The 27,511-nt window shown below is 42.0% G+C and overlaps 1 protein-coding gene across 8 annotated transcripts in view; it reads right to left on the bottom strand.

Annotated features, from left to right (window-relative positions):
* Positions 1-27,511, bottom strand: part of LOC122557922 (kielin/chordin-like protein) — a 334,780-nt gene that overhangs the window by 178,737 nt on the left and 128,532 nt on the right. For all 8 annotated transcript variants that reach the window (XR_015760203.1, XM_043706141.2, XM_087996706.1 and 5 more), the window contains exons 5-7: positions 27,363-27,482; positions 18,022-18,174; positions 7,599-7,727 (exon numbers count right to left, since the gene is read on the bottom strand). Coding sequence is in view for 7 of the 8 variants with exons in the window: in XM_043706141.2 (XP_043562076.2) it covers positions 7,599-7,727; positions 18,022-18,174; positions 27,363-27,482 (402 nt within the window). In the remaining variant the exon portion in view is untranslated. The remainder of the gene's footprint in view (positions 1-7,598; positions 7,728-18,021; positions 18,175-27,362; positions 27,483-27,511) is intronic.

Here is a 27,511-nt window from a genome sequence, read left to right as displayed (position 1 = left end):
TTTGTGTGGAAAGGTTTACTTGTAGATAATGTGGAAAACAATCAAGGAAGGATACCTCCTCCAGTGTAGTTTTTATTTCAACATGTGGAAAACATCTGGCATGGGACACTTTACTCCATGATCCTCAGAGCTATAGGAAGGCACAGCACACATTCTCAGTGCCTGACAGTCAAAAGTATGGACAATGTCATCTTTTATGGGATGTGAGCCTCTCGTGTCAACAATAATATCACCTTTGTGCTGTGAAACTGGATGTCGTGGTATGAGAGCAGGATTACTGGTACTGCCCGAATTTGGTATGGGCTAATTGAACCGTATTGTATGTATCATATCTGGAACCTCCTTGAATGGCAGGAGCTAATGAGATAACAGGAATAGAAAGCTTTTCTGAAAAAAAAAAACAAACAGCAGTTTAACTTTTAGTATCACTGCTTTAGCTAGATCATTATTACAAAGGAAGTAATTATTTTTCAAGTGTTTCCGCAGCTGTAAAGCTCCTACATGGAGACATGTAGGAAACCTGCATTCTCTTTCAGATACTGGTCCTTGTGGATTATAGAGATGGCCAAGAAAGCTTCAATACCAGTGATTTGATAATTGTCAGTGCAATTCCTTCCCAGAAAAATGTTAATGATATTTTACATCAGTTCTTTTCCATTGCACCTTTGTTGTGCCGACTCTCCACCATCATCCGACTTGGATTCGGGATTGGTCTTTGAGGCTGTAAAGTCCAGTGAAGGGTAAGTATGTTTTTAGGATCATGAAGAAATTGGAGGCATGGGCCCAAATATAAATCTCTCAGTAATTGGTGGGATGCGGCATGTTGATGTGATCCTGTTGTTAACCTACATCTTATTTTTCCGTGGCTTATTTCTCACTATAAACATGGGATATGTCCCGGGGAAAGTCAACCCGCTTTTCACTGGCTTTCTGTTGCTGGTTGGGAGGGGAATCAGATTGTCCACATTCTCCAACAGCAGTGGGCCATGTGTGGAAGCAAAAAGCTAATTCAGTGGTAGGATACAATGATTTGTAAAACATCCATCCACCTATTGATGGATGTTTCACTGAAGTGCAAGCCTCAGGGAATAAAATCCTGTTGACCGCTAACAGGAAAACCCCACGTGATGGTGCTACAACTATGTATAGACACAGCAGAGACTCACTTCAACAACCCATACCCACTAGGCTGCCACCTAATCCAGACAAAGATTGAACATTCCCATTAGGTTGTCCAAGGTAAGTGAAATCGCTATGCCATGTCCATTTGTATTTGGGCAGTGGTCTCTCTTAAATATTCACTGCAGAAGAGCTAAGGAAACCTTAGGAAAATGGCATGAAGCCGTTGCAAACATTTACCCTCTTGGTTTATATCTGGTGTATATACAGTGTTTATGAGATGTTGGCTGAACTTCCTTCCTCAGGAACCATCATGAAGGAGACTGCCAACATTGATCTCGAGTAGGCTTCCTTAACATTTAACAATTGAGTATGTGTGACTTTTTGCAACCCATAATTAAGCTAAGACATCATTCATTTCTGCAGCACCTGAAGTCACTAAGAAACAGCAAGTACTCACTTTGGTCATGAAGTAGGAGTATCTCGTTATGATCTTAAAGACATTTTAGTTTCCTGTAGAAACTTCCAGGGTGACAAATTTTATTTCACTTCCATTCACAATATTCACAAGGATTTGTACAAGTGCCAACAAGTCATCTAGCTTACTTAAAGTGAACAACATGTCAATGACTTGCAATAATATACTACATTTAATGTGATAAAACATCCCACAGTGTTTTACAGAAGAGATAGAGGGATGGTGCCAGCAGTCTGTGGAATTGACATTGTACCACCTTTACGCATAAGAAAACAACCAAAGGCCAAGCAGAGGTGGGAAAGATATCAGAAACAATAACCAAAGACAAAATTATCAGTCACTTAGACAAATGCCGATTTAATGTTGACCTAACAGAGTGTTGACGAGTTGGTATTTGTGGACCTTCAAAACAGTTTGAGAAAAAGTCATATAACAGAGTCCTATAATAACACATTTAAGGTCCACCAAATAAATCACATAGTGGCAGCAGGGACAAAGTTGGCTTTGCGACAGGAAACAGAGACAAATGGCGAAAGCTTGATTTTTAGACTGAAAGAATATTCTTTGGAGAAGTTCCTGATGGGTCAGCATCAGGACCATTTTTATAAATAAAAGGCATGGAGAATAAATAAAAAAATTATGGAGAATCTTTAAAAAAATACTTGTTGGCCTAAATGTTCCGATTCTGGACAAGAGACTTTAAGACGGATGTGAGACATTAGAAAGGGTACAGAAAAGATTTACAAGAATGGTTCATGGACGTGAATAGAATCTGGACTATTCTCCTTCAGGAAATGGAGCAGTGATTTGTGCAAAACCATGTGGGTCCTGGGCAGAGTGGATGGAGAGAAACCATTCCCACTTGTGGAAGCTCTGGGAATCAGAGGACATTGAGACAAGATCAACAGAAAGGAACCAAAGATAACTTGAGGAAATAAAAACTTTTTTTAAAAAAACGTATATTTGGCTAGGATCTGACCTCCAGTGACTGAGACTGTGATGGAGGCAGCTTTAATGGCACTTTCATGCTGGCAATGAATATTCATCTGTTGAGAAAGGCTCAGTGGTTAGTACTGCTGCCTCACAGTGCCAGGGACCTGGGGTTCGATTCCTGCCTCAGGCGACTGTCTGTTTGCACATTCTCCCAGTGTCTGTGTGGGTTTCCTCCGGGGGCTCCGGTTTCCTCCCACAGTCCAAAAATGTGCAGGTTAGGTAAATTGGCCATGCTAAATTACCCATAGTGTTCACGGATATATAGGTTAGGTGCATTACTCGGGGGTAAACGTAGAATAATTGGCTAGAGGAATGGCTCTGGGTGGGTTACTCTTCGGAGGGTCGGTGTGGACTTGTTGGGCCAAATGGCCTGTTTCCACACTGTAGGGATTCTATGATTCTATGAAAAGATTATCCAGGCCATGATGTAAGGACAGCGGGATGCAACAAGTTGAATTGCTCTTGCAAAATGCATAAACAGAAAGAAGTAAATGTCCCCCTTTGATGGTGAATTCTCTTTACTTTTGAGACATTGTCGGTTCTATCTCTCAGTCTACTCTCCTGGGTGAATCACAGTTTCCTATGAAAGTGTTATAGGTTATCCTGGAGCCAAAATTCAGATCACAAGCAGAAATTGATCAGAATATCCTTCAGTTAATTTTAACTAACAGTATTATACTATAATCTCATGTGTCTTCTGAAGGCCACAAATAGACAGGGTGGTGAAGAAGGCATTTGGCATGCTTGCCTTCGTTGGCCAGAACATTGAGTGTACCCGTGGGATGTCAAGTTACGGCTGTACAGGACATTGGTTAGGCCACTTTTAGAATACTGCATTCAATTCTGGTTTCTTTGACACAGGCAAGATGTTACTAAACTTGAAAAGGTGCAGAAAAAATTTACAAGGACCATTCCCAAGGGCTGGGGGATTTGAGCTATAGGAAGATGCTGAATAGGCTAGGACATTTTTCCCTGGAGTGTCAGAGGCTGAAGGTGACCTTATAGAGGGTTATCAAATCATGAGGGGCATGGATAAGGTGAACAGCCAAAATCTTTTTTGCATGATAGGGAAGTCCAAAACTGGAGGACAAAGGTCGAAGGTGAGAGGGGAAGGATTTACAATGGACCTGAGGGGCAACGTCTTCACATAGAGGATCGTGTGTGTATGGAATGAGCTGCCAGAGGAAGTGATGGAAGAAGATATAATTACAACATTTAAAAGGCACTTGGATGGGTACTTGATTAGGAAGGATTTAGAGAGATATGGGTCAAATGCTGGAAAATGTGACTAGTTCAGTTTAGGACCAAAGGGTCTGTTTCCGTGCTGTATAACTGTAGAAATAGTATTTCCTTTAGACTTTGTATGAGGGTCAGAACATAGAACATTACAACGCAGTACAGGCCCTTCGGCCCTCAATGCTGCGTCAACCTGTGAAACTATTCTGAAGCCCATCTAACCTACACTCGTCCATACGTCTATCCAATGACCATTTAAAAGTTGGCAAGTCTACTACTGTTGCAGGCAGTGTGATCTACTGAGTAAAGAAACTATCTCTGACATCTGTCCTATATCTATCACCCCTCAATTTAAAGCTATGTCCCCTTATGCTAGCCATCGCCATCCGAAGAAAAAGGCTCTCATTGTCTACCCTGTCTAACCCTCTGATTATCTTATATGTCTCAATTAAGTCACCTTTCAACCTTCTTCTGTCTAATGAAAACAGTCTCAAGTCCCTCAGCCTTCCCTCCATACCCAGAAACATCCTAGTAAATCTCCTCTGAACCCTTTCCAAAGCTTCCACATCCTTCCTATAATGCAGTGACCAGAACTATGTGGCCACACCAGACTTTTGTACAGCTGCAGCATGACCTAATGGTTCCAAAACTCAATCCCCTACCAATAAAAGCGAACACACCGTATGCCTTCTTAACAATCCTATTGACTTGGGTGGCAACTTTCAAGGATCTATGTACACGGACACCAAGATCTCTCTGCTCATCTACACTACCAAGAATCCTACTAATAGCCCAGTACTCTGTATTCCTGTTGCTCCTTCCAAAGTTAATCAGCTCACACTTTTCCGCATTAAGCTGCATTTGCCACCTCTCAGCCCAGCTCTGCAGCTTATCTAGGTCTCTCTGTAGCCAACAACATCCTTCGTCACTATCCACAACTCTACCGACCTTAGTGTCATCTCCAAATTTACTAACCCATCCTTCTATGCCCTCATCCAGGTCATTTATAAAAATGACAAACAGCAGTGGATCCAAAACAGATCCTTGCGGTACGCCACTAATAACTGAATTCTAGGTTGAATACTTTCTATCAGCCACCACCCTCTGTCTTCTTGCAGCTAACCAATTTCTGATCCAAACTGCTAAATCACCCTCAATCCCATGCCTCCGTATTTTGTGCAATAGCCTATCGTGATAAACTTTTTCAAACGCCTTACTGAAATGGAACCATTTCAAATGCCTTAATCTTTAATAAATTAGTAACGGTTTAAAATTTGCACCAATGTAGCAGGTATTTTTATGGCTAGTATGAAAATTAGACATTTATTAAGCAGTACAGAACAAAAGAATACTGCACTAAAGTAGCAGATCAGTACAGATCACATCATCTCAATAGAGAGATCAATTGACACCCCTTTGGTGATACTGTACATGGCTTTTAACAATTTCCCTAAGGACTGCATCACCAATTCTGCCTGTGTTGCAACTATAACAAAATTTCAGTTTTAGAGTCTTTGTTTCTCTTTCTTGTCATCTATTCCACTATATGGATGAACAATCAATCTGAACAATGCAGGTTGGAAAATATATTCAAAGAGCGGTGGTGGCTTGGCAGTTTGAAATTACTTACTTCAAAGTTCAAGTCAAGCGGCTGATCAAACAATGCAGCTGGCAATCAAGAGTAAACAATGAAAAATGTGTAACCTTACGTTATTTGTTCACTGAAAATTTTCATTTCAAACATTACAAAGATTCTCTTTATTCTATCCCATCAAGCTGTCCAAATTGTGATAAAACATGCATTGATTACAGCTTAAAGCTTATTCCTTATCTCAATGACATTTCTTAACCTGATCTTTTGCCATCTATGCAGTGACGATTTGCTCTACATAGTGCAGAGTTCTGTCTATCAATAGATCTATGCTAAAATTGAATTGAAAGAACCTCCCAGACCCCTTGCAGATGTAACTTTCAACCTATTCGTTAAAATTCAAACCAGGGAAGAAAGACAGCTATCTAACCCCATGTGCTAAGCAGGCTAGGGATAACATCCCAACACCAGATAACCAAGTAAAATATAATTATGCAAGTCAACGTTGCCACAAAATCACCAATAGTGTTGTATAAACTCCTTCTCAATAATCATAAAACCAATGCTGGCAACAAGAGAGATCGGTGTAGCTATTGCAGAACACCTTTAATTGTTTTGTACAATTACACAATATAGCAGCAAATTATTACTTTATGAAGTTCAGTCTGAAGGCTTGCATCTGCATTGCTATTTACACACTGGCTAATATGCACATGTGTTAATGTAATGGTATACATAACTGTGTAATATTTGTATTCAAACATGCACTTCCATGCAAGTGCTTTGCAATATGTGCAAGCTGCGGATACATACATGCTATTCATGGGACCCAGGCTTGCTGGCAGTCCAGATTGTTTTGGAATGAGGCAGGTTCAATGAATGCCCATCTTTCGTCACTGTAATGCATATCAGAAATATGCACCATCAAGGTCAAACCAATTTGTCTGCTCTTTCCCTGCACCCCTACCACCAACAGAAAAATTGACTAGAAAAATTCAGAAAATTAGCAAAATAAACATTTTTTTTGGAATTCTTTCTTTTCCTTCCTCCACGTGTCAGATCCTGTCAGGGGACAGTTCTATTCCTGCTCCAAAATCATACACAAAGCTACTTTCCGCATTTTCACAACTGTTAACAAGAGGCCTTTGAGCACTTATCCATATTTGGAAGACTGGGTCAATGAGTGAAATGCATTCCTTTGCACATTGATCTATGTAACTCCACTTTCAGTAGCACATCATTTCAGGAAGCTAACATCATAAAAACGACTGAGTGTTTATCAGCTGAACATATCCCATTCCAACCTAAAGACCTCTGGCAGACAGATTTGTAATCATATGGCTACCCACAGTCAGTGGTTTGCAATTGTAATGATGATTGGATTGAATACCAATCATTGATGTTTCAGTAAGAAAATGAACTGCCCCAAATGAATTTGAAAGCTGCAAGTTCCTTTTTTAGACCTGCTCTGAATGAACGGATCTCAATGTGAACAAAAAGGTGGCAGAGAAATGCACGACAAGGGAAAGGATCACTGAGCCACTATCGCCTTCCACTAACTTGCCAAGTTGTGGCTGGATTTCTGGTACCATGACCCAAGTGTCAATTCTTCACCCGTGAGCATGCTCTGAGTGTGTAGCTGATGGCATTTTGTCGCCCCTCTGGCTCTGAGGCCAATTGCAGCAGCCCCAAACACTGAATCAAATCATACAACACTGTAAGAGGTCACTCAGCACACTGAGCATGTGCCAACTCTTTTACAAGGGCGAGCCAATTACTCACACTTCCCTGATCTTTCCATATGGCCTTGTAAATGTCATTGTATTGAGTGTTTATCTAATGATGCTTTGTAATTTTTCCTGAACCTACCTCCTTCTAACCTTTCAGGCAATACGCTGTAATTTATAATAACTTGCTTTGTGAAAAATTGTTTCTGTATGTCGCCTTGTCAATCAAGAGATTTTGTCTATCTCTTTAAGTCTATCCTCTCTGCCTATGGACTCTCCTGCTAGTGGAAACAGTTTCTCCTTACTTATTCTATCAAAACCTTTGATTGAGATTTTAGAATGGACATGACACTTCCATAGCCTTGAGTATCTTGGTATCCCCTTGCAGAGTGAGACTTCAGAAGGACGTCCTTTAGGAAGCATGAATAAACTCTTTCCTCACTCAGCCTTCTACCTTTGCAGCTGACGCCATTGCTGGTCTCAATCATGGTGAAGCCAACAGGACATACACGCGAGATCTCCTCACAGCCACCGTGGTTACAGCTCATGTCACAACCATATTCCCCGCAGTGGCCAGGAAGTCCTGAAGGAAAAGAAAACAGGCGTTAGGTTAACTGGCCAATAGTTACCTGATTTCCCATCTCCCGCCCTCGTTAGGGGAAAGCTACCACACCAGCCATTCCTTCCTGCAGTTCTTTTGCAAAAGTTCTGGGAATAGCAAGGCTTGATTTCTATTGCACGGCCCCAAGTGCAACACAGCGTGCATTCAGATGAAGTAAGTTAAGCTTTGACTTCTGACCACAATTACTTATTCTGGTTCTAACTTCTGCTGCATTCTTCTACTTATGTTCTATGCCCTTCCTCATCAGACTTCGATTATTGCTGGTTTCTTCACTACCATGCACCTCTGCTCTCTCATTTCTTTAATTTTTCTAAACTTCTTTTCAATTGAAACACCTCCACCCCATTAGTTTAAAGCCTTATCTGTAGGTTATACTATTGGCCAGCACACTAGTCCCTGCATAAATCAAATGAAGCCCATCCTAATGGATCAGCTCACTTTTTACTCAGCACTGGTGCCAATACCAAATGTATCAGAACCCTTTTCTCCCACATCAATTTTTAATCCATACATTTAGCACTATTACATTCGCTATATATTAATTTATTCATGGCTCACATAGTAATCCTGAGATTATTACCTGTGCCATCCTACTTTTCAATCTAGCTCTGAGCTTTCATAATCCCGGAGCAGAACCCCTTTCCTAATACTATTTATTGTAGTGTAATCAACGTGGACCACAAAAACTGGATAGTTTCTCTCCAGTCCAGGAGAGATATCCTTAACCTTGGCACCAGGTAGGGAACTCAGCCTTTGGCACTCTCTTTGCTGCAGAGAATAATATCTATTCTCTTAACTCTGCTTCCACTCAGTGCAACATTGCCTTTTTCTCCACCCACTTCAATGGCACTCTGTATCATGGTGCTTTGATCATCTTCTCTGTTGTGTGCACCCTAGTCCACAGCAAGAACAAGAACCTGTACCTATTGGCAAGAATCTGACTGAGATGTCTCCAAGGCTAAAGTGTGGATCCCAATATCTGCCTCACAGACAGTTGCACCCTCCTGTCCTTGACATGGACAAAATGTGATATAATTAATCTAAGAGATGTGACTATCTCTTGAAACATAGCGTCAGGTACCTCTCCTCTTCCCCGATATCTCACACACAAACGCATTGACTCTGAGTCAGTGTTTCTCGAGCAGTGAACATTTGTGGTAGAAATAGCCATTGTGAATTCGCGGTGTCGGCAGCTCCACAAACTTCAGCTGCAACACATCATCTCTCTTTATTCTATTTATTAATATGCATGTTAAATATTTTAAAAGTGAATTTCCTGTATTCTTCAGCCAGTATAATATCTCGCGATTTAAATCATTTGGTCAATCAAGAGAGAATATGAAGAAATACCTATTTGTTTTCCTATGACATGATACATCAATTCTGACCAGTAGAAACAGTTTAAAGGGATTCTTTGCTGCTAGTTATAATCTTCCACCACTGCTGCCCTTCTCACACAGGTCTGCTCTCCCAGTCTGCTTCACAGTGATGCTCATTTAGAATCATAGAAACCCTACAGCTTGAAAGCAGGTCATTCAGCCCATCGGGTCTATGCCATATCTCTGAAGAGCAACCACCCCCACTAACGTATCCCTGTAACCCTGCATTTGCCTTGGTTAGGGTCTAGATTAGAGTGATGCTGGAAAAGCATAGCAGTTCAGGCAGCGTCCGAGGAGCAGGAAAATTGACATTTCAGGTGAAAGCCCTTCATCACGTATAGAGGCAGGGTGCCTGCAAAGTGGAGAGATAAATGAGAGGGGCTTGGTAGTGGGGAGAAAGTAGCACAGAGTACAATAGGTGAATGGGGGTGGGGATGGAGGGGTTAGGTCACAGGGAGGGTGGAGTGGATAGGTGGGAAAGGAGATTGGCAGGTAGGACAGGTCATGGGGATGGTGCTGAGCTGGAAGGTTGGAGCTGGGTAAGGTGGGGGGGGGGGGCGGGGAGGGGGGGAGAGGGGAAATGAGGAAACTGGTGAAATCCACATTGATGGCATGGGGTTGAAGTGTTCCGAGGCAGAAGATGAGGCGTTCTTCCTCCAGGCATCTGGTGGTGAGGGAGCGGCGGTGAAGGAGGCCCAGGACCTCCATGTCCTTGGCAGAGTGGGAGGGGGAGTTGAAATGTTGCGCCACAGGGCGATGGGGTTGATTGGTGCGGGTGTCCCGGAGATGTTCCCTAAAGCGCTCTGTTAGGAGGCGTCCAGTCTTCCCAATGTATAGGAGACCGCATTGGGAGCAACGGATACAATAAATGATATTGGTGGATGTGCAGGTAAAACTTTGATGGATGTGGAAGGCTCCTTTGGGGCCTTGGATGGAGATGAGGGACAAGGTGGGGGCGCAGGTTTTGCAATTCCTGCGGTGGCAGGGGAGGGTGTCAGGATGGGAGGGTGGGTTGTTGGAGGGCTTGCACCTGATCAGGTAGTCACGAAGGGAACGGTCTTTGCGGAAAGTGGAAAGGGGTGGGGAGGGAAATATATCCCTGGTGGTGGGGTCCGTTTGGAGGTGATGGAAATGTCGTTGGATGATGTGGTTTATGCGAAGGTTGGTAGGATGGAAGGTGAGCACAGAGGGGTTCTGTCCTTGTTGGAGGGGTGGGGTTTGAGGGCGGAGGGGCGGGATGTGGATGAGATGCATTTGAGGGCATCTTTAACCACGTGGGAAGGGAAATTGCAGTCTCTGAAGAAGGAGACCATCTGGTGTGTTCTGTGGTGAAACTGGTCCTCCTGGGAGCAGATACAGCGGAGGCAGAGGAATTGAGAACATGGGATGGCATTTTTGCCATCTTCCTCTCGGACCTATCACCTTTATCCCCACCCCCATTACCCATTGTACTCTTTGCTACCTTCCCCCACCCTCCTCTCTGACCTATCACCTCCATCCCCACCCCCATTCACCAAATCTGCAATTTGAGAGGGAGAGGATACAATCGGAAGTGACAATATTTCAGTTGAATAAAGGGAACTATGGAGCTATGAAGGAGGAGCTGGCCAAAGTTCAATGGTGCAATACCTTAGCAGGGATGACAGTGGAGGAAAGATGGCAGATATTTCTTTGTATAATGCAGAAGATGCAGGATCAGTTCATTTCAAAAAGGAAGAAAGATTCTAGGAGGAGGCATGGGTGGCCGTGGCTGATGAGGGAAGTTAAGAAACATATAAAGTTAAAAGTGAAAAAGTATAACATAGCAAAGATAAGTTGGAAAACGGAGGACTGCAAAGCTTTTAAAGAACAACAGAGGATTACGAAGAAGGAAATACGCAAAGAAAAAATGAGGTACGAAGGTAAACTGGCCAAAAATATAAAGGAGGATAGTAAAAGCTTTTTTAGGTATATAAAAGGCAAAAAAATGATTAAGACTAAAACTGGGCCCTTGAAGACAGAAACAGGGGAATATATTACCGGAACAAAGAATTGAATCTGTGTTCACTGGGGAAGACACAAGCAATCTCCCTGAGGTAACAGTGGCTGAAGGACCTCAACTGAAGGGAATTTATATTTGCCAGGAATTGGTGTTGGAGAGACTGTTGGTCTGAAGGTTGATAAGTCCCCAGGGCCTGATGGTCTACATCCCAGGGTAGTGAAGGAGGTGGCTCGAGAAATTGTGGATGCGTTGGTGATTATTTTCCAGAGTTCAATAGATTCGGGATCAGTTCCTGCGGATTGGAGGGTGGCTAATGTTGTATCACTTTTTAAGAAAGGTGGGAGAGAGAAAGCAGGAAATTATAGACCAGTTAGTCTGACCTCAGTGGTGGGAAAGATGCTTGAGTCTAGTATAAAGGATGAAATTACGACACATCTGGATAGCAGTGACAGGATAGGTCAGAGTCAGCATGGATTTATAAAGGGGAAATCATGCTTGACTAATCTTCTGGAATTTTTTGAGGATGTAACTCTGAAGATGGACGAGGGAGATCCAGTGGATGTAGTGTACCTGGACTTTCAGACAGCTTTGGATAAAGTCCCACATAGGAGGTTAGTGAGCAAAATTAGGGTGCATGGTATTGGGGGCAAAGTACTAACTTGGATTGAAAGTTGGTTGGCTGACAGGAAACAAAGAGTCGTGATAAATGGCTCCATTTCGGAATGGCAGACAGTGACCAGTGGGGTACCACAGGGATCAGTGCTAGGATCGCAGCTTTTTACAATATATATTAATGATATAGAAGATGGTATTAGTAATAACATTAGCAAATTTGCTGATGATACAAAGCTGGGTGGCAGGGTGAAATGTGAGGAGGATGTTAGGAGATTACAGGGCGACCTGGGCAGGTTAGGTGAGTGGTCAGATGCATGGCAGATGCAGTTTAATGTGGATAAATGTATGGTTATCCACTTTGGTGACAAGAACAGGAAGGCAGATTACTATCTAAATGGAATCAATTTAGGTAAAGGGGCAGTACAAAGAGATCTGGGCGTTCTTGTACACCAGTCAATGAAGGTAAGCATGCAGGTACAGCAGGTAGTGAAGAAGGCTAATAGCATGCTGGCCTTCATAACAAGAGGGATTGAGTATAGAAGCAAGGAGGTTCTTCTGCAGCTGTACAGGGCCCTGGTGAGACCACACCTGGAGTATTGTGTGCAGTTCTGGTCTCCAAATTTGAGGAAAGACATTCTGGCTATTGAGGGAATGCAGCATAGGTTCACGAGGTCAATTCCTGGAATGGCGGGACTACCTTACGCTGAAAGACTGGAGTGACTGGCTTGTATACCCTTGAGTTTCGAAGACTGAGAGGGGATCTGATTGAGACATATAAGATTATTAAAGGATTGGACACTCTGGAGGCAGGAAACACGTTTCCGCTGATGGGTGAGTGCCGAACCAGAGGACACAGCTCAAAAATACAGGGTAGACCATTTAGGACAGAGATGAGGAGAAACCTCTTCACCCAGAGAGTGGTGGCTGTGTGGAATGCTCTGCCCCAGAGAGCAGTGGAGGGCCAGTCTCTGGATTCATTTAAGAAAGAGTTGGATAGAGCTCTCAAGGATAGTGGAATCAAGGGTTATGGAGATAAGGCAGGAACAGGATACTGATTAAGGTTGATCAGCCATGATCATATTGAATGGTGGCGCAGGCTCGAAGGGCAGAATGGCCTACTCCTGCACCTATTGTCTATTGTTTGTCAATCAGGTTGTGGCTAGTTGCTGCTAGTTACTGCCATGTCGCATCAGTGAAGGAAGTGAATGATTATAAAGTGGACAGCAGGATCATGATCAGTTGGACTACATTATCTGGATGACGGTGATATGACCAGTGTTCAAGCTCATCAGTGCTCTTCCACGTAAGTGGAGTGGAGAGTACTCTGCCTAAGATATATGTGTTATATAATGGGCAAGTTGAGGGGAGTCAAGAGAGTTATTCACTGCAGAATTATTACTTTCTGAACTGCTCTTGTAGCCATAAGTTACATATCTACATAGCTCACCACCCCTGCCCAGAGAGGTTTCATCCAATGGTGACTCCAAAGCCAGGGCAAATTCAGTAAAGGTAGTGTCAATGAATGTCAATGGTAGGTGGTTAGATACTCTCTTGTTGGAGATGGTCATTGCTTGACACTTCTCCAGCACAAACTTTGTTTGCCACTCAACAGCCCAAGCCTAAATGGTGACCAAGCATTGCTGCCTGAACTGCTGCATTATCTGAGGAATTGGGGATTGGACTGAATAACATACAGTCATTGGCAAATGTCTCCATGTCTGACCTTGCAATGGAGTGAACATCATGGAGAACAACTGAGGATATTTGGGTATGGGACACTGCCCTGGGAATTCGGGTGGTGATGTCTCCTGCAATTAAGATGATTGGCCTCCAATTCTCTTCAGTTATGAAACGGCTCCTTGATGCAACAGTCCGTCACATATTGGCTTGATGGGGGAAGATTTAAAAGGGGCCTAAAGGGCAATGTTTTCATGCAGAGGGTAGTTTGTGGATGGAATAAGCTGGCAGAAGAAGTGGTGAAGGTGGGTACAATTACAGCATTAAAGGGATATGGGCAAAATGCTGGGAAATGGGACTAGATTAATTTAGGATATCTGGTCAGCATGGACGAGTTAGACAGAAGGGTCTGTTTCCATGCTGTACATCTCCATGACTCTATGTCAAGGGCAATTATGCTTACCTCAGCTCAAGAACTCCACTCTTTGGTCCATGTTTGTACCAAAGCTATATTAAGGAGTAGAGACCAATGCCATTGGCAGAACCCAAACCAAGCACTGATGAAGTTACAGATTATACAATGAAAGTCACCTTCCACCAACTTTGCTGATGGCTGGGAGTAGACTGATGGGGTGGAAATTGGCCAGATTGGATTTCTTCTTGTCTTTGTTTGTTGACAGAATAGTTGCCATGGAAGCTCTACATTGTCAGGTGAATGTTTAATATTGGAGCCGATCTGAAACAGCTTGACTAGAGCTTAGGCTGGTTACAGAGCACAAGGTATCAGCACCAGAACTAAATGTTGTTTTGAGTGGACAGATTCTGCTGTCGCCCATGTGCACTCATTTACCAGTGCATTGAATTGGCATGAGGCCATGATAGACTGTACATTTGGTACTTTCAGGGATTCCAATAATTCAGTCTTGTTTTTGTATTAACATGCTGTGCTTGGCTATTGTTGAGGAAAAGAATGTTCATGTGACCTTATTCCCTGCTTAGTTATTTAATTTTACACCACCATTCATAACTACTTATGACAGGCTATCAGAAAAATGATTTAGTCTGTTGGCTGTGGGATCAGTTAGCTGTGTTTATAACACTTTACTTCCAACTGAATAGGCAGGTATCAAGTGCTGGTGGTAGCTTCATGAATTTGGCACCTCATTTTCAGGCGAACTTCGTTACTGTTTAGGCAATCACTTACAGTCCTCATTGGGACAAGCTGATCCTCCAGAACTGGAGGCAAGGTTTCTGATTGTGGAAGAATGCAATTCTGCTACAGCTGATGATCCAGAGCACAACATGGATGTGCAGTTTTGAGCTTTTAGATCTGAGCTGAATCTATCGCTCTTAAAAGGATGCCAGTGCTACATAACACAACAGAGGGTGGCTTAGTGCAAAAACGAAACATTGCTTCAAAGGATTGTGAAACCATCAATTCTACAAATATCAGCATATTCAGGCACACAGAGTCGTAGAGTTTTTACACAGAAACAAATGCAATATGACCTCCCAACTCCTATACTAAGTGCACTGACATATAAAGGAAAGCATACCAAATGCCTCCTTCACTATCCTTTCTACCTGAGACTCCACTTTCAAGGAAATATGAACCTGCACTCCAAGGTCTCTTTGTTCTTGAAGGGGAATTTGCAGGTTGGAATGTTCCTGTGTGCCTTCTATTCTTTTCCCTCTAACTGGGAGAGGTAGCATACTTGGACGATGCAGTCAAAAGGGCTAAGGCAAGTCGCTGCTGAGCATCTTTAGATGGTGCTTAGTGCTGCAACTGTGCACCAGTGTTGAAGAAAGTAAATGTCTAAGGTGGGGGAAAGGGACGTTTTCAGTGTTATTGAAACTGCACTCATCCAGGCAACTAAAGAATGTTCCATGACATTTTTTATTCTTATTAGCAGTTTGGTGCAACTAAGTGGCTTGCTCGTCATTTGAGAGGTCCGTTTAACAGTGGTCTAGGGCCTAGGTTCACATGTGGCTAGACAGAGGAATAACTGCAGCTTTCTTTCCTAATGAACCAGTTAGGTTTTTATGGCAAAATCCCATAACCCTATGTACATTACCAACACTTTCAGATTTACTTAACATACTGAATGGTCAGATTTTAGCTCACATCAGTCCAGGCCTCTGGATAACCACTAAGCTACCGGATTTAGCTCAGATAAAATATGCATGAAGCAGAGCTAACTCCCATATTAATAAAACACAATGTATTTTCTTCCCGTGTTGTAGTAGGCCCTGAACAGGCATGTGCAAAACTCAGCAATCTTAACAAGGCCCTCGGGTGCACAAGTAAAAGGCCTGAGGAAATGGGTCATAAAATTGGTCAGCTGTTTTCTTCAGGAAAACAGAAATAGTGACTGAGGAGGCCAAATGTAATAGCAGTTTATTACAAGCAAACTTTGTTGATTACAACCAAAGATAGCTCTGGAAACCATTCACCGTTGAGCCTTTCATTTGTAGTTGAAGAACATTACAGGTTAATGGAGAGAGCAGTAAAATGCCTAGAACTGGGACCTGCAACCTGGGGATCAGAACTGCATTCAACATTTTAACACCTCATTTACAGCTCCCAATAGGGAGTTTTCAAGTTAGATGACAGGAACAAAAAAACTAAAACTGGGTTCAATCAGAATTAGGCTTACTTTAATTTCGAACAAAAAAAAATCAAGAAAATCATTACGCTTTATGACTTTGAATAATTATTTCAGCTAAAACCATTAATATGCTCTAAATAAACATTTTTGAGTAGTTACGACCACACTGTGGGTAAAGATAATGCCTTTACTTTCAAGGAGCAGGTTTTATTACTGCATCATTATAATGCCGCATACGCGTAGAAGATTAAAATTATGCTGAATGTTCCAGCTCTTCATCACAAGAACCAATCCATAGAATTGAGAAAATTTTACGTTAAGATGATGACTTTGCTATCAAAATTGTAATTTAAAAAGCAAAAAAAAGCGGTTTAATCAGAACGTGCCTACTTTAAGTTTGAATCTTTTTCCCATTGTTATAGGAATGTAATAGATTTATCTTGAATAAAGTAAAAGCATCTAATCGACAAGAAACACTTAGCAATGAACATGTATTTAGTCTAGAATCGGTGAATAACTGTTTTTATCTTACTTTTTACCCAACCCAGGGAAACACAGTCAAATGTGGCAAACCAGCATTGTTTGTAGGGGGTGATTCGCTACATGGCTAAACGTAGTGACTACTTGAAGGAAATAACAGACCAGTTGGATGACGGAAATTCAATAGGTTGAATTTCAGAACTTCAGCAAAACCAGTTGGGAGATAAGGTTGGAAAGCAGGAAAGAGGGAAAGTGGGATGAGAAGGAGTTTTGAAGCAAACTTGAAATCGGCTCAGTCTGAAGAAGCAAAAGACATTTTATATCAGATGTTGAGCTGGAATGGAAGAAGGTAATTACCAGGGTATGTCTGGAGTCAGTATGGGCCCTACTGTTTACACTGGACAACCATAATTTAGAATTGAGGACAGAAAACAAAGCATTGTTTTGAGTTTAACAAAGGGACTAGCTAGAGAAGGAAAATAATAGCAGGAAAAGTTGAAAATACTCAGTGGGTTTGACGGCAATGACAAACAATCAGAACTCACTTGACACTTCAGCCCTTCCTTAACCTGAAGAAGGTTTCACTTAAAGCCTGAAATGGTGGCTGGCATGGTTTTTTTTCCATATCCAGATATCCCACAATCCAAAAATGTGCAGGTGAGGTGAACTGGCCATAGTGTTCAGGGATGTATAGGTTAGGTGCATGAGTCAGGAATAAACGTAGGGGAATGGGTCCGGGTGGGATACTCTTCAGAGGGTTGGTGTGGACTTGTTGGGCCAAAGGGCCTGTTTCCACCATGTAGGGATTCCAATTCTAATTCTAATTTGTACTTTCATTTTCAGATTTCAAGCATGAGTTTATTTTTGTTATTTAACAAAAAAGGGCAGAATTTGGTTTGATGAGGTGACTGAGCTAGTATCATTTGATGATGACGGGTACAAGATGATGAGGCCAGGGGAGCAAAATAAACATTGGAGAAATGAAGGTTGCAGACTGCAGGATATCAAGTAAAAGAGGAACTTAAGGTGCTTCATCAAGCCGTTGATGCAGAGTGGAACTTGAACAAATAAAGCCAAAACGTTTTGCAGTTGATTGAAAGAACATAAATCCTAAGGCATAAAAACACACTGTACAGCAGCAACGTAAAATGGTTACCCTATATCGGCAGTCCCCAGGTTGTGAACATGTTCTGTTCTGGAGTCAGTGTGCAAGTCAATTTGTATGAGAGTCGGAACACAATTCAAGTCAATGGAAAGCAGCTGTTTCTAAGTAGTCAGCACTCTGTTACCTCAAGTATCTGTTGCAGAAGTTACAACACCCATCCTAGAACTTTCTGGTTACGTAGGGGGGCTCTCGTAAAGCACTCCACCTCTCCAACACCTTCTCCTCCTTTCAGACCCACTTTAAAAACCCACCGTCTTTGACTAAGCCTTCAGTAACCTTTGAACTTCTTCTTCTTTGATTCAGCATCCATCTTTGTTACATGAAGCCCTCCTATCAAACTATCACTTACCAGTTAGTCCTAAATATTTTGAAGTAATGCAGGTGCGCCCATTGGCCAAGAGCTGGTATCCTTGGTAACAGAGGCATCTGTAGCTGCCAATGCTGTTCTTGCAGATTTGCTGACAAAGACTTTGTCCACCATATCGGGAACATTCATCCACATCTAAAAATAAACGTAAGAAAAGAGGGAAGAAGCCATAAGTCACATTCTTTTGTATGCAATATTTGCAAATCAATAGTTAATTCTCAGATCCAAACATTACAGACTTTTGTGTATCACAAACTTTTACTTTATTTGACTGAACCAATTTGTAGTACACAACTTAAATGTTGCTACAAAGTGATATGAAGTCAAAGGTTTTCATCTTGCCCTCATCAGGACTGGGACACAAGAAACCAAGCTTAGAAAGGGAACACCAATTTATACAGCGCAAGAAGAGGGTTGAGAGTGTGGTGCTGGAAAAGCACAGCAGGTCAGGCAGCATCCGAGGAGCAGGAGAATTGACATTTCAGCCCTTCATCAGGACTTCCTGATGAAGGGCTTATGACCGGAATGTCGATTCTCCTGCTCCTAATATGCTGCCTGACCTGCTGCACTTTTCCAGCACCACACTCTCGACTGTGATCTCCAGCCCTTCCTTTCTCCTAACACAAGAAGAGGGGGCTGATCGATTGGCAAGCAGGATCTATGAACTGCCAATCTTAGCTAAACTGATAAACCTCAGACTGGGCAGGCAGAGTTTAATTGTTAGGGGGTTTTGCCATGAAGGACACATAAGGAATTGGTCATCTCCATAACCCCATGTGCAAAGCTCACACACACTCTTTTTGCTGATACAAAGAGCTGTGAGGTGAATATATGTGGTTTCTAGAATGCACAAAGGAAACACAGTATCATGGTAAATTGATTTCTGGTCTAATTGTTAGCATAGATAACATTCAACCACAGAATTAACACAATCCAGTGTAATTCTAGGCACAGTCTGGATTATTTACAAATGTTGTCCAATAGCAGAATCACCTCTGGTGCTGGACACTATATTCTGAGATTTGTATTGGGCAAGTTCAGCAGTATGCTGCCCACTACTGACAATCAAGAGACGGATAGTTTGATATTATTCACCTGTCCTTGGGTTGTACAGCTGATTCCTGAAGAAGGGCTTATGCCCGAAACGTCGATTCTCCTGTTCCCTGGATGCTGCCTGACCTGCTGCGCTTTTCCAGCAACACATTTCCAGCTGATGTGCCTGGCAGCACAACACCAATGAAATGGCAATTTTTACCCATGAATCATTTGTGGGTAAAATCCAGACTGTACCAAGAATTATGCTCCAGATAAATTTAAGATAATTTGGGCTTGCAGTGCATTTCATTTGTGGGCATGAGAAACAACATTCAGTCACACACAGATCACTGCTCTGTTTAAGCAAAATATATTGCACTATTTCCATAGTAAAAGCATTTTGGGGAACACCAATCTCTGTTGTATTCTCCATGACAATGCTCTAACCAGACTGCCAGCCTAGTATGAAGTTATTCAGCTAGCTACAGTTGAAAATGACTAGATCCTGCTGATAGGTCTTGTGGCGCAGGAATAGTCTCCTTACTTCTGGGTCAAATGGTCAGTTTCAAGTCCCACCTCAGATGTGATGGCCTCAGAGGTGTGACGTAACACGTCCATAAATGTTCGCTTTGAAATGCTGCCTTATCTCTGTGCCAACTATAGTTCAATCAATCAGCATCCTCTTCATTTGTCATGTTTGGTTTCTTGCAAGTTTGGTTTCTTGCATCTTAATCCTGATAGGTACAAGACAAAAAGCTTTGATTTATCAATACCCTGTTAAAAAAAATGGCTGATATCGTAAATGTATTTGATTATATCTTTTCATTATTCAATCATGGGATGAGGGTGTCATTGGCTGGGCCAGCATTTATTGATAATCTGTAATTGCCCAGAGACAGTTGAGAGTCAATGACATTTCTGTGGGTCTGAAGTCACATGTAGGCCAGACCAGGTAAGGATGGCAGTTTTCTTCCACAAAGGGCATCAATGAACCTGCACTTTCAACATCTACCGTGGTGAGATTTGAATCCAGGTCTCCAGAACGTTACTTGGGTCTCTGGATTAACATTCCAGTACAGGACGGGCACGGTGGCTCAGTGGTTAGCACTGCTGCCTCACAGCGCCAGGGACCTGGATTCGATTCCACCCTCGCGCGATGTCTGTGTTGAGTTTGCACATTCTCCCCATGTCTGCACGGGTTTCTACTGAGTGCTCCAGTTTCCTCCCACAGTCCAAAGATGTGCAAGTGGATTGGCCATGGAAATGCAGGGTTAAGGGATAAGATGGGCCGGTTTGGGATGCTCTTTGGAGGGCCTATGTGGACTCAATGTAGGATGAATACCAGCCAACGCCTCCCCAAATGTTTCCCATTCTAGACTGCACCAAGTTGCCTTGGTTTGCAATAGTGAGGACATCATTCAGGAAATTGACAGTGAAGACTAATCATCGGTGTCTAAATCTTCAGGAATGTAGGGAGTTTCAAACATTGAGGGCAAATCAAACCGGCTATGTTGCCACATCTATGAAATCTGAGCACAAGGCTCAATGAGATTCCATTTCATTCTCTGCGGCAGAATAAGAGGTACAGATAGGAGAGTTAATTTTAAAGATTCAGGTGTAAATTTAAGAAATACCAAGTAGGGCCGAATGTTCAGGCACTATTTATAGATCATTAGGATGTAAAGTAATATCTCCCTATTTGAAATACCAAATATTGGCTCCTGCTGTGATACGTTAACCTGATGAGTTTATCTTGGTTCATGTGACTGATTGTCATGTTCAACACATAAAGATAAATCATTCAAAACATGATATATCAAAGAGCATTGCATGTCCTGTTTATTGCAATGTTTCCTTTCAGCGTGCAGAACCCCAGAATAGAAACATGGCTCATTGTTGAATGTTTAAATTGGATATGATCAAATGTTTGAGTGGAGGGATGTGTTTGTTGGGTGGGGGGGGGGGGGGACAATACAAAAATTTTTCAGATATTATTTGCCTGCTGAAGATTCTACTTATGATATCCATTACAATCATGCTGCGTACATTGAATATTTTCTGTATATATGCATGCTGGAACATTGTATATCATCAGCCCTCATAGCTACATCTTCTTTATCGCCTGTCAGAGAAATATAACTAGTTGAAGGTGAAAGATGACACTTATTATGACATAGGTATTTTGAGATTCTCTAGCAACATGGCATGGTGAGGTTCAGAGAAGGATAGCTCAGCATTTTACTTCCAATTTCTTACAACACAACATTCCTCTCTCAGTATTGCTTGTACAGAATCAAAGTGAATGACTGCAACTAATTGTGTGAAGAAGATATTAATGTATCACATTTATAACACTGAACAATTTGCCACAGTTTGTTACAGATAGAACTTTGCTGTGAGACCAGACCTATTGTGTTCTAGGAGAAAATTTCAGTAACGACCTTTTCAATGGGATGTGACGGACATTTTATGAATTATGCATGAAACAGATTTCAATATATTTTACTTCATGTGTGCAAAATTAGTGTTTAACGAATCCCAGAAAACTCCATTGCAAAATTACATGTGGTTTACGCATTAAGACATTGTTTTCTTCTTACAAATTCATTAAAATGCATTTGGATATATTGCAAAATCCAATTTAAGTGTTGTGAAAGGTATACTTACAGTACAAATTTTGCATTGTCTGTTATTGCTGCAGTATCCCTGGGGAGCCTTGCTTGGCAGGAAACCAAATCGGAAATCTGTGCTTGTGTTGAAATTTATTTTCTAAGCCTTTTTAAATTTTTGGTCCATAACTCAAATGCACCATAACTCTGGTGATCTCCATTATCAGTTTACACTGTCCAACAGGAATGTGAGGTTTGGAAATCACCCCGTTTCTATCTTTGTTAACTGCTTTTTACTATAAACTGAACTTTCCAGTGCAAAGTAATATTGAGTTTGTGTTGCTACATGGAATTTGTCAATGCTCTTCTCTACTTTCGGACAACTTTCGAGTTGTGCTTCAATTATTTGTGCACATTGTTTTAATTGGATTTTAAACTGATAAGCATTGGAAGTGGCATCATTAGCTTTAGTTCAGGTTCATTGCGAATTAGGTAGTATGAGTTTTGGGTTGTGCACAACAAGGGAATCTATATTTCATTTGAAGCATAACACACCGATTTAGAGTGACAAAAAGAAGGGTGAATGTGTGGATTAGTGACTCCCATGAGAAATGATTCTCCAGAATCTTAAATTATTGACACCATCTTGTATTGTGAGCTATACCATGCTCCCTTACTGAGTTAAGTTGCTTCCTCAATGTTAATTTATCAGTGCAGAATTCACTCTAAGGTACAAATAGTGTCCATTATTCATTTGACTCAACTTTGCCCAATTAAGTTTCATGAGGTTTTGAAAGGCAAGTTGCTGTATGTATGAAATGGAAATGACATGGTCCCTTCTACCTGGAGTCCAGGTAAATGTGACAAACATCTGTATTCCCCCTCAATCAGGGTCTGAGGCATTGTCAATGACTGACAGTGAATACTGGTCCACGACAGGCAAATGCACGTATAGAACTGGTTTATATATTTGCTGTTCCTTTCAATAAAGATGGTAAAAATTAAAAGTTGTTTTTCACCAAATTTGTTTTCCATGAATGATGCATTTTTCTATTACCATCTCATTTTTCCTTTGGTCTGGAATCCATTAATCAATTTTGAAGTACATGCCAGTGTTGAAAGTTTAATTTCAGTTTTATAATTGACTTCAAGTGCGAATGTTGTTGCATGCCTAATGGTTGTAGAATATGTTTATTTTTACTAGGAGCGGGCATGGTGGGTGGAGCGGACTGGTGTCGAAACGCTGTGATGAAATATTACACAAGCTTTCCTTGTGTTGAGTGAGTGGTGGTGCATTTGGCATGCATTGGATTAGTCTCAGATTATTTTTCATGCCAGCGTCATAAACCGTCAAACAAAAGATTTAATAAATTTCACATTTAATAAAGTGGTGTGGATTCTGTTCATTTCCTGTTAAATTCATATTAATAATTGCTTCTGTTTGCGCACTGCTTCAAAAGTGATGATATCACCTTTTCAGAAAATCAGTATTATTTATTTAATACGAACTTCAATCCACTTCAGAATAATAGATGACATTTGGGCTAATTTAATGTAATGCAAAATATCATCGGCAGCCAATTTTAATTATTTATGACCTTAAGTTATTAAACGCTTTTCCTATGATATCATCTGGGGAAACCTAAAAACTGACAACAAAATACCAAATGCAGTGGTTCAAAAAAATACCTTCACCTTTACAAAAATATCAGTTGGCCTTGCCAGCAGTACCCATATCTCTACAGCGACTTATTAAAAAAAGGCCTGCCTTTAAATTTAGGGGTTGAATTTTGTCCCTGGGCTTCACAGTCCCACTGTCAAGATCAAATATGGGTCAGAAGATGATGCTATATTGGGAGCAGTCACCCTGCTGTAATTTTCCCTGCATTAGACAACTAAAGGACAGAGGGCAAGCTCACCATCCGATTAAAAATGGTGGACACGTTTTCAAAGCTGGAAAGCCAATAGAAGGTGCCACAGAAAACGTAGCAGGCTGCCTTTGCAAGTAGGTGATGGAGGGAGGGTGTTCCTCAAGATGGAGGCACACTGTCACCAATTTCTTTTTTTAACTTGGACCTTTTCTTTCAAAAGAAATGGCCACTCCAAATGGTCACCATTTGGGAGGGGTTTTTTTCTAATAGTAACCTGTAGCTGTAGTTAGATGAGATCTACACACTTGAGAGTGACGAACAGCAGATTTTATTAAAGCAAACTACGTACAGAAGATAGTAAGGGTGGTCATCTCACTTAACGACCTACAGATCCCAGGCTCCAGATGCATGTGATTTAGATTTAAGAGTAAAGATACAATTCTCTTTACTCCACAGGTTCTGAATTCTTGCTCTATTCTGCTCGTGTTTTCGATTCTCCATGTTTGTATTGTTAATGAGTGTGAGATCATTAGCAGCAACTGAAAAATCACACAATTATGTCTGAAAATGACAACATGATTTCTCCAGTGACAGGTATACCCGAGTATCGAGATCCATAAATACCAGTAGTGCAGCCCAAGGGTTGTTTACGCTTTTCAGTCATAACACTTTGAGCAAATGTGCATGAAGTTATTGGAGGTGGTAGGACATGTTATACAACAAAAAAAGCTGTGATTGTGCTATCAGTGGAGAGATAGTGCAGCTAAGGAGAAGTCTTATTGAGGGAAGGATTGAGCAGAGGGTACAATATTATGGTAATTGGCAGAAGGAATGATGAGAGTTTGCGATGTGGAATGTGTTGTCTGACTGAGTGGTGGAGGTTGGTTCAATTTAGGCACTCAAAACTCAATAGATTGTTACCTCATATAGAAGGACAATGGAGAGAAGGCAAAGGTGTGGTATTTGATGAATTGCTCTTATGGAGATCCTGCAGAAATACAATGGGCTGAACTGCCTTCAACTGTGTTGTACCAATTCTGTGTGTCTGGGGTTGAGAGGGTGTATACTTTGACTTTCCACGTTGTTCTGCGGGGGATTTAAGTGCCTGAATCCTTATATTTCCACAGCAATACTGCAGCCAAGGTCGGAGCCATGCAAATTTAAATGTGCTCAAGAGACAAGGCCTGTTTTATGTACAAAGGAAAAGGCATACCTGAATCTTTCGATAGAGGTGCTTGTCATACATTTAATATAAATCTTCAGTGAAACTCAAACCCAAACCTTGACTTGAGCTAAAATGATGTTCCCTGGACTCCCTCAGCAGCAGTTAAAATCCAGAACCACAGTTACATTAATATACCTGCTTCACACATGAAAGTTGAAACCCTTTTACAATGTGATGCAATATATTTCCATTCATTTTGACACCACATCTGTTTTCGCAGGATCACATAAACTAACAACTCAAGTCAGGGTTGAGAGGTTGGATGCTGCAGAACACCAGGAGCAGTGGGGAACGCCATTAAAGCTCTTGCACATTTCACTACTGTTCTTCACAGCATCCCACAACTGCACAAGTTGCATCAGTTTAAAGGGAAAGTAAATTCAGTATTACCATTTTCCTATGTGCTATAAAGAAGATAGGTGTCTCTGAACTCCCCTTGTTTATTGTACTTTATGCTTTAGATGCAATCAGACTTCAGAAGCAGTGCACGTTTACTGCCAAGTGACGTTATTCGCCTGGAAGTTCAATTGTGCTGTATCTCCTTACAGGCACAGAAACAGCATTCTGGGTGAAATACGGCAGGCATTAATGCGGACATGGTAGTAAATAGCAAATTTCAAAAGGGCCTATAGTTTTACACAAAGGCTTTCATAAATCCCACTTCACCACTCAAATAATTACTGCAAGGGGCAAATGATCAGGCAAGCGTTCCCACTGCTCCACCAGTGTGAGTCACCACTGCCCTCGACTAAACATCCACAGAGAACATGGGAGAAAGGGAGGACTGCAGACGCTGGAGATCAAAGTTGAAAGTGTGGTGCTGGAAAAGCACAGCTGGTCAGGCACCATACGAAGAGCAGGAGAATCAACGTTTCAAGGTTTCTTGCTGAAGAGCTGATGCTCGAAAGGTTGATTCCCCTGCTTCTTGGATGCTGCCTGACCGGCTGTGCTTTTCCACCGCCACACTCTTCGATCCACAGAGAACAAGTCAGCTCAGCTCATGTCATTCACTGCTCCATTTAGCTGAGCGAATTTTGATTTCACCTTGGGTCCATCTTCATACATGTAAATGTGAAAGTAGTAACAGGAGAAAGTGAGGTCTGCAGATGCTGGAGATCAAAGTTGAAACTTTATTGCTGGAACAGCACAGCAGGTCAGGCAGCATCCAGGGAACAGGAGATTCGGCGTTTCGGGCACAGGCCCTTCTTCAGGGCCTGTGCCCGAAACGTCGAATCTCCTGTTCCCTGGATGCTGCCTGACCTGCTGTGCTGTTCCAGCAATAAAGTTTCAACTGAAAGTAGTAACAGTCAAGGCAGCTATACTTATACTCACACTGCATCATCGCCTAACATACAGGCCACACTTGATATGTCCTGCCCATTTATACATCTACACATAATTACGCGGCATGATTAAAGAAAGATGAATTATTCCGTAAAATACATCTGTGCGGCCAGTGCGAGTATAAATGCATACTTCTCAGGGAGTACACCCTATACTTTCTAGCAGTGCATGTGGGCTGTGATTCAGTGCTCACAAATACTGATGCCACAGGGCCCTCAAAACCAAGCACTATTTGGTTCCAGTGCTAGCATCTGAGCATGCTCCGATAATGTGAAGAATGATATGAACGCAACGTCAGTCTGATTTGACACACTTCTTTCAAACTTGCCCTGTATGTGCCCACTGAATGACTGCACTAGTTACATAGAACCAATCATATACTTGACCTGCACAAGCAGCTCCCCATTCGCTTCATATAAAGGGTAGAGGAATCCATTTAAGAGGTGAGGTCACAGAGATGTACAGCACGGAAACAGACTCTTTGGTCCCAATCGTCCACACCGACCAGATATCCCAACCCAATCTAGTCCCACCTGTCAACACCTGGCCCATATCCTTCCAAACCCTTCCTATTCATATACCCATCCAAATGGTGGTCCTTTTGACTTTCTTCAGTTATTGCACTATTGATGTGTTCTCTGGAGTTAGAGATGTTGGTGGATGGGGTTGTGTATCAGTCTTTGGTGGCATTTGCTGCAGTGTCTCTCAGCAAAATGACCAGCGAAAGGAGTAGAGGCTGCAGAGAGGGGAAGCGAGGAAGCTTCTCTCAAGAAAGCCCTACCCACAGGGATTCAGAAAAAAAAAATCATTTCTCAAACCTCCAGGAGAGACAGCAGCAATGCCCAAACTGTGTAAGGTTCAGTAAGTGGTCAGAGAACTGTGCCATCTCCTTCACCTTGAATGTGACTTGGCACTCGTGCCAACGTGAGGATGGTGTCACCAGTGGCTTAAAAATCATAGGGACATGAATTCTGTGTACCTGAATCTTTACAGGCAGAAAAAAGCAAGAAATTCATCATCTCCTACTGAGCCCCGCGGGGGTAACAGAGGCCCTATATACCAACATAGGAGAATACGCCATCACCTCTCAAAAGAGGGACACCAACTCAGCAAAGCCCAGGGATTGAACCTTTGATATTTCTAGGCGGATACTCACTGGATCAACATCAGAGCTAACAAGCCCTTCAAGGCTTGGCTACTATTGCTAATTCCCAAAGTTGATAAGCATCGGTCTCTTACCAAAGCAAGTCTTCCCATCCTTCCCCAGAGAGTAACCACCATAGCAGCTGCAAACAGGCATCCCTCCAATCAGAGCACAGCTTTGGTCACAGTGCATGTTCAGGCACGACGGGGGGTTTCCTGCAAAACAATGAAAATGTAAGCCAACG

Source organism: Chiloscyllium plagiosum, unplaced genomic scaffold (assembly GCF_037043375.1).
Source record: "Chiloscyllium plagiosum isolate Xiang-an unplaced genomic scaffold, Cpla_swu_hap1 HiC_scaffold_18, whole genome shotgun sequence".
NCBI classification, from domain to species: domain Eukaryota; kingdom Metazoa; phylum Chordata; class Chondrichthyes; order Orectolobiformes; family Hemiscylliidae; genus Chiloscyllium; species Chiloscyllium plagiosum.
Note: the sequence above shows the minus strand (reverse complement) of the source record. Positions and strands in the feature narration are given on the sequence as shown.